Source organism: Centroberyx gerrardi, chromosome 22 (genome assembly GCF_048128805.1).
Source record: "Centroberyx gerrardi isolate f3 chromosome 22, fCenGer3.hap1.cur.20231027, whole genome shotgun sequence".
Classification (NCBI taxonomy): Eukaryota; Metazoa; Chordata; class Actinopteri; order Beryciformes; family Berycidae; genus Centroberyx; species Centroberyx gerrardi.
The window spans coordinates 8,428,113-8,435,948 of record NC_136018.1 but is presented as its reverse complement, the minus strand read 5'-3'; the positions used below and the strand labels follow the sequence as shown (position 1 = coordinate 8,435,948).

Below are 7,836 nucleotides of genomic sequence, written 5' to 3'. Positions count from 1 at the left end.
CAGAGGAGAGGAAGGGAGAGAGAGACAGAGATAGAGAGAGTTCCTATCTCACTCTCCCAGTCGAGGTCTTCAGCGGAGCGCGTCCGGCGTCTCGCCACTGGTAAGAGGAGACACTCTCCGTGTTTTTTTTACGCAGCGTAAAAGTGTGAAGCTTTTGGGAGAAGCCAGGTGTGGCTCCTTTAGAGAAACTGCTGTACTAACAGGCGTGAAGTGAAAGTTTTATTCCATCCTATATGGAAACAAAAGGATTTTAAACATCTAGCCCAATGCATGAAATAGTTGTACTTTTACGTTTGACTATGATTGATAATAAGGCAATTTATACACCTGTGCATGAACCTAACGGCGGGTTTTTTCTTTTGCAGCAGGACAATGTCTAGTAAAGCGACTTTAGCCTTACTCATCTATGGAATCATAATGCATTACAGCGTCAACTGCTCACCCGTGGGGCTTAGCTATCCTAATGTTAGGTATGTACCTTCTTATTCATCTTTTAAGTTTCACTTTTGTAGGTGTTGAGGTTTTTTCTTTTGCATGCGATGAAGGGCGAACACTCAGCAGCAGGACGACGCGCCTGCAGGCAATAGGCTACAGACTATTTCTGAGATGAACCTCAAGGTATTTGCCTCTCAGTTATGCCGGTGGCTATAACAGCCGATTGGATCAACTTATCATTGGATCCTCTGACAGCCAATCCATAGCACTGCTTACACAGAAATAAATGCTGGGAAACACATTCCCCAGGGAGCGGGGGTAATGTAATTACTGAAGCCGATGTGGTAACAGTGTCTCAATCTATCCTCTTACACAGCCGTTCATCAGGCCAATTCCTGTTTGAAAATAATAATAATAATAAAAACTTTTTGGTGACAAATTGAGGCCACACAGGCTGATTTTGATAGCTGTGTTATACAAACCGAATCGCTTTAAAGAAATTTAATTCATGAAATCTCGATTCAAAACAAAAAGCAGCATTTCTGATGGATGTTTGTGATGATTCGTGATGATTGTAATTGCTATTCTATTTCAGTCAGCTACCCATAACTTATCCATAACTCTCTTAACGAGTTTCTAATTCATGAATCATTTCGGTTAATGTGAGAATCTTATTTCAGCCTTATATTTGTTTATTTCGTTTCATTAGATTTGTCCTGTACAAACAATATTTATGTGCCGCCACTCATCAAACACACAGACTTGCAGATTGTCACATTATAAAAACATATCACCATATCTAATTTTTTCAGACTTGACAGTGAGGTTTATGATGAGGATGGGAATTCCTTACCGCCCCTGGCATTTGACAGAGAGCAAATGGCTCTGAGAAGCCCTCCGTCTGTAGCGGACGACGTCTACACTTTGTATTACCCACCAGACAAAAGGTGACTATCAATATCATTTTACCCAAACTTTTTTTTTTTCTCTCTCAACGTGGGAGACATTCATGCTGAACATTTCATTATTGGAGTCCTATTTCTGTTCATATATGTTGTATGTTTTGTGTTAATTAATGTAATGTATCGTCGAAAACGCATTTTGTCAGTAACCTTCTAACACAATGCAAACAGCCCATTATTTTTTTTTTTAGCACGTGCCTTCGCCAAATCAGTCTACTGTTCTGTTTTAATTGATTCCCAGGGGTGAATCTAGTTCGGTTCATCCTGCTTTCATAAAAAAACAAAGGATGAGAATCTGCATCTCCAAAAAAATCAATGAGACAGAAATTATATTTAAAAAAAAAAAAGTGTGAGAGAATTTAGTGAAATCTGGCTGCGAAACGAAGCGCTGAAATTACACTGCAAAAATGTCCATCTTGGTCTCATATTCAGTCTTGAAATCAGAATTTTCTTAAAACAAGTGAGATGTTCTGCCAACGGGACAGCTTCACTTGTTTCGGGGATTGTGCAGAAAGTGTCAAAATCTTCAAACAAGGCAGAATAAGACAAATCACTCGACTAGTATCAAAGAACGACGCTCAATTCAAGAAAATACTTAGAGACAAATTGGTTTGCAGTGGAAACAAGCGAAATCATCTCAAACTACTGGCAGATATTTCACTTTCTTAAAGAAAAATGAGCTTTTCAGACCCAGTAGTAGATTAGATGACTTGTTAAGATGGATATTTTTTTGCAGTGTAGTTCAAATTGTTGCCTATTGCGCTGGGTGTGTGGTGATTTACTGTCTGGCTATCTATCATCCCAGAACGGAAAGGCATGCAGACGGCATGTTTAATAAAGCCTACAGGAAAGCGCTGGGTCAGTTATCAGCAAGGAAATATCTGCATTCTCTGATGGCAAAACGTGTAGGGTAAGAACATCTTCTTGGTTGTCATCTCTTCTTTTATGCCACTTATATTTAATGTTTTCTGTCCTTATATGTGCATTTTTGTTCCTTTTGACTAATCTTTTAAATGCTCACAATTCACGCTGTTACACGTACTGTATGTCTATTGGTCCCATTATCTCCCAATATGGCTGGCTGAATCTGACGCCCATCGCCCACTGAATTAGATCTTTATTATCAATCTTTATAAATCGCCACCCAGAGCACAAACGGGCATTTGATTGATTTGGGGAATTATTATTTTCTTAGCCTGGCGTTGCGTCGTTAAGGCGCAGGGGGAAGAGCCCGCACAGGCTAAAATTTATTTCCATATGAATAATTTATAGGATTTAGTCCCAGTGGTTCCCGATGGAAGGCAAGGATGCAATTACTCTAGCCTGATGAGCAGGCCTATCACATCCTATTGCAGATCGAAAATATATTCCAAATCGCCCTGGAATGGGCTAAAAGTTGAATAAAATGGAGAATATGGCTGTTTTCCCAAAATGTAGGCCTGTGTAAAGATTCTCTGTGCAGAATGCTCATGGGAAATTAGCCCTAATTTGAATGTCCAGGCATTACACAGCACTATAGGCTGCATTATCCTGCAATAAAAGTTAAACAAAATAGAGAATCTGATTATTTTCCCCTCTAATGGTCTAAGATAGTGACATGAAGATTGTCTTTATGGGGGGAACCAGCTCTGATTTGGGTGTACAGGCTCTGCACAGCACTACAGGCTGCACTGCCCTGGTGTTAAAGGTGAACAAAATGGAGAATATGATTATTTTTTTCCCTAAATGTGGATCTAAGATGGTGACACACACAGATTCTCTCAGCCCTAATGTGACAGTCCAGGCTCTTCACTACAGCACTACAGGCTGTGTCCAGGGTCATGTGGATGTAGCAGTGTTAACCTCCTGGTAGTGAGCGCTGCCTCCTGTCTGTCTCTCTCGCAGTGGGGGGAACACGATGGAGGACGACTCGGAGCCTCTGTCCAAGCGACACTCAGACGGGATCTTCACAGACAGCTACAGCCGCTACCGGAAGCAAATGGCAGTCAAGAAATACCTGGCAGCGGTCCTTGGGAAAAGGTATAGACAGAGATATAGAAACAAAGGACGCCGGCTGGCATATTTGTAGCACCCCCCCCTCCCTCCCTCCCTCCCTCCCACCCTAAAAAACACCAAACTTAAGTGTGTGCAGCCCCAGATGAAGTCATTTTGAGATATCTGAACAATCAGTGGATCGCTTTTGTGTTCTTAAACATGTATTTATGTATGAAGTAAGCCATTAAAATGAATATTTTGATAATAATATTGTTTTTTATTTTGTACTTCAGCACTTGAGGACACACATATCTACTTTGTGGACCAATTATTTTTTTTTGTTCATTCCAAATATAGCCTATATATTTATGTATTCATTTATTTATTTATGCTCCAATGCTCCAATAACCCTGTCTTTTAAACATTTAGTGAACAGATATGATTGTGAGGAAAATAAATAGTTTAAAAGACAATCAATGTATTGAATGCTGCTTTTTGGAAAGTGAAATTAAGAGTTTAGTTGTCTTTATTCACAACAGCCTTGAAGACATAGGTTTTCACCCAATCCTACAAGACATAGACATTGATGCCCTCCCGGACGGGGATGAGTTTGAGGCTTTTTTGGGAGACTTGCTGAAACAGTTCTCTCCCGAATTTCCGGTGAGTTTCAGGGTCTTTCCCGAGGCCGTGTCCTGAGGGGCGTCTCATGTCCCTCCTTCTCTTCTCACCTGTAACCCTTAACCCTGTGATCTTGCTCCAAACACTCAAACCCAATCTTCTTCCACCTCATTTGTGCTCCTGTCTCTCTAGAGTCTCACACATTTTACCTTTATTTCCACCTGTACAGCCTACAGCGCATACAGGATGAATGTGGACGAGTGCAGAGACTTTGCCTAGAGCGATATGTTATACATATCAGTGTTCATTGATCCAAATGGCCTAGATTTATCAGCATCCAGTTTGTGGATGTAAGAATGAAATTGTGATGATAAAAAGTATTTTAGTAGATCTGGATGAGACCAGATATGAGCCCAGCTGGCTTTAAAACCTTTCAACATGCCAGTAATCCATTTTTTTTAGAAGTCATACAAGGACTTTGATGGGATATCTTGCCAAAAATCCCATAACTGAGATGAGGACCAGAGTACTTTTGAGGTTTTTCTTGTCCTTTTCTTCTGCAGTGTTTACAGAAGTGAGCTTACACCTTTGACTCGTGTAAAGTGCCAATCTTGTGTTTCTATCGAGTGGTTTTCATGTGTTTGAAAAGTTCTAGAAAACCTCTTATGCTGCTGAAGGTTTTCCCATGTCTCTCTGCCCATATAATAAGTATCACCGACATGCAAAGTACCATCAGGCAAAAGAAAAGGAGAAAAAAACAAAAAAAAACAAAAAAAAAAAAACGATACTTGTTACATGGTGACTTATCCATCAGTTTGTTCTTCATGAGAGACATGTCAGGCAGTTTGAACTTTTGTGTTGAACCTTCTTGGTCTATTGTGCTTCCCTTTCTGTCATGTGAACCAATGTAAAATTACAGTAGATCGCATGATTAAAGTAATTGCACTAGCCACCGAATGTGTGCAGACTTCTACAATTAGATGGTTTTGCTTGCTTTCTGACTACTGCATACATATCTGTGTTTTCTGGATGTTGTTTTGTGTTATGTTCTCTTCCCTGGCATTGCTACACAAACTGTATGTTGAACATAACACCTTTGTCCTCCATTGAAGAATTCTCTGACGAATGTACTTTACTGTTGGCAAGAATCCTTCAGTCTAATGTCATGCTTTATCTTTTTTGGCTCTGCTGCTTAACCAGCTGGAAGAAAGATTTTTGTAACACACTAAATATATTGTATATTAACAAAAAAAAAAGTTGTGATTGGACAAAGCGGTCATTTGCATTATCTTTATTTGCACCATGGCACAAAGGCTACCACAATTGACAGAAGTTACCTGCTGAGCATTAGATTTAAAAGTACAGAAAGTACAGAGGGACAAAGGGCAACAGAGAGAGAGAGAGAGAGAGAGAGAGAGAAAGAGAGAGAGAGAGAGAGAGAGAGAGAGAGAGAGGGAAGGATAGGGGGGTAAATGACCAAGAACGTGCCGATTTTGGAGAGGTGAGGGTCCAGGAAAAGTTTGCAAAACAAACCTCATAAGACTGACTACCCACTGCAAACAAATCCCATTAAATAAGTTTCTGTAGTTGAGGTCATTCCTCCATTCCCAGTCCTACCACTTCCCCAGTCTGCACACTTCTCACCAGCTCCTGCAGAAGACTTTAGTGATGCATCAGGCACCATTACTTTGCACATACAGTGAGTTGAGCGTTAGTTCTCCAACAGCAGGGTAAAGTTCTTCGATCTGTGCCTGGCTGATGAGTCGTGTTTATGGTACCAATCTTTCTTTAATTTTGCATTCCCCTCTAGGCTTTGTGACGCAGGAAGCAGTTTGCGGCTGTGGTGCCTTGCTTCGACTTTAAAATCGCCACGAATCACAGATGGCTATTTAGTGGCCCTACAATGCTGCACATCATCAGCTTACATTCCACCCTTTTGTTGTTGTTTTTGTGTTGCACAAACATTTGATAGGATCTTTAGGACCATCAAGCTTAGACTTCAAGCATTCTTGCTTGTGCTACTTTACTTTGCAATTTGTTTTTAGAGCACTAGACTTAGATTTTTGTGAAAGATAGAGGCAAAGATCATAATTTCCCACTCTCCATGAAACATTATATGTATCATACTGAAAGCGCCAATAGCCTTACTAAACATGAAGATAATCTTCAAAATATATATATATTTAAATATATATATATTTACTGTGTAGAAAATGAATATTAGAGTACTATTACTAATGGCGATCCTCAGGGGTCAAGTCTATAAATGTTTAAAAAAAAAAGTGTTGTAAGATTTGTATGAATAAATTTTTGTAAACAACAAAAATTTCGTCTAATCTTTGAAGCCAATATCACCATAAGTCTTTAGGTTAAAACACATTCAAGAGGATGATTTTAATGAAAAACTAGTAGGAATAATAACTTAACCTAAATTATTATATTCCTTCATTGATGGCAGACTTTAACAGGATGTTTACATAAGAAGGGCCAGATCAGAGGAATGAAGAGAAAATTCAGGATGTGGACTTAAGAACGGTAAACAAGAGTGAAACGCTGGAAGCTGAAGAACTCATCAAACAGATCACATATAATCAGATTAAACAAAGCCTTTTACGACTAATATTGCAAAATCAATTCCAAAACACACACACACATGCACACACACTGTCTAAAACACCATTCACTGTGTGCTGAAATAAAGAATAAATGGAGGAGTGTCCATAAATGTCCAGTGTGGGTGGAAATTCAAAACCTATGAGACGTTACAATAAAAAAAAAAACAGCATTTAATAGAAACAAATGGTAAGCTGATGAAAAGAAGACCGAGATCCAAGTCTCTGCTGCGTTTTCCTAGTGACTCAGTAGCTTTGGCTGTGGAACAGTGACACCAGTTGGCTGGGTGTCTACCTCCCCTTGGGACAGCATGAGTAAAAAGACGTGGGAGGGATCACCCAACCAGCACCACCCGCTGCCTCGCTGCACTTTACACCACTCCAGGACTTCAGCCATCACCAACAAAGGCCTGTGGTACTGGAGGAACAGTTGGCCAGTCTCAACACTGGTGCATTCACATTCTGCAAAAAAAAAAAAAAAAAAAAAAAAAATGTCAAATGAGTTGATGTAGACACGTTTTGACTAACCATGTACAATAATGAGGAAGTATGTAACACACCCACAAAGATGTATGAGGAAAGAAATTGCCTTTTTGAGTAAATGACTTAAATTCCTGGAAATTGTCTATATAAATTGTAAAGATATTTGAAATATGAAGCTAGCAGCTGTACTAAAACACCCTGATAATTTATAGTTTTCATGATCCAGATTGCATTTATCAGCATGGAAATTGCACACATTTCCCACAATTAAGAGAAGATTATGTTTGCATTGCCACTTATTTTTTTAACCAGAGCTTTGTGGTTCAGATAAGTTCCACTATATAATATTAACTAGTTGCAATGATGATATGCCAGTGTTTGGAAGGGGTGATAAGTGTCTTTCACCAGGCTGTTGAGGGTCAGCTGCTCTCATAAATATCTAAAGCAATAGTTTCACTGCCCACCCTGATAAAGCAGATACTGATCTCCATCCACATGCAGGAGCAGGACGTTAAAGATACAATATACATGTGATTATCCAAAGTGGAATAATGCCATAATCCCTGTGTCATATAAGGGAAATTGACAGACTATAAAGTGTTGCACACGCATAGCTGCTCGTCACTGCAGAGGCAATATCAGAGGCTTTATCAGTCCGGTGTGACGGCCTCCTGTTGAGACCCCAGGGACTGACAAACTGTGGGTGCAGTGGGTGCAGCAGGTGCCCCCCTCTCCCCCTCTCTCTCTCTCCC

The 7,836-nt window shown here is 39.9% G+C and overlaps 1 protein-coding gene across 1 annotated transcript; it reads left to right on the top strand.

Annotated features, from left to right (window-relative positions):
- Positions 1 to 5,955, top strand: adcyap1a (adenylate cyclase activating polypeptide 1a). The gene is made up of 7 exons (XM_071912095.2): positions 1 to 100; positions 366 to 470; positions 1,248 to 1,382; positions 2,203 to 2,307; positions 3,282 to 3,416; positions 3,911 to 4,031; positions 5,800 to 5,955. The coding sequence occupies exons 2-7, from the start codon at positions 373 to 375 to the stop codon at positions 5,806 to 5,808; spliced, it is 603 nt and encodes a 200-aa protein (XP_071768196.1). The 5' UTR covers positions 1 to 100; positions 366 to 372; the 3' UTR covers positions 5,809 to 5,955.
- The last annotated feature ends 1,881 nt before the right edge of the window (positions 5,956 to 7,836 follow it).

Bases quoted from the DNA above. Each gene is read 5' to 3' on its own strand.
- adcyap1a (XM_071912095.2), top strand. From the start codon at position 373: ATGTCTAGTAAAGCGACTTTAGCCTTACTCATCTATGGAATCATAATG. The intron at 2,308-3,281 runs GTAAGAACATCT...TCTCTCTCGCAG, and splicing joins CTGATGGCAAAACGTGTAGG to TGGGGGGAACACGATGGAGG. The intron at 3,417-3,910 runs GTATAGACAGAG...TATTCACAACAG, and splicing joins GCAGCGGTCCTTGGGAAAAG to CCTTGAAGACATAGGTTTTC.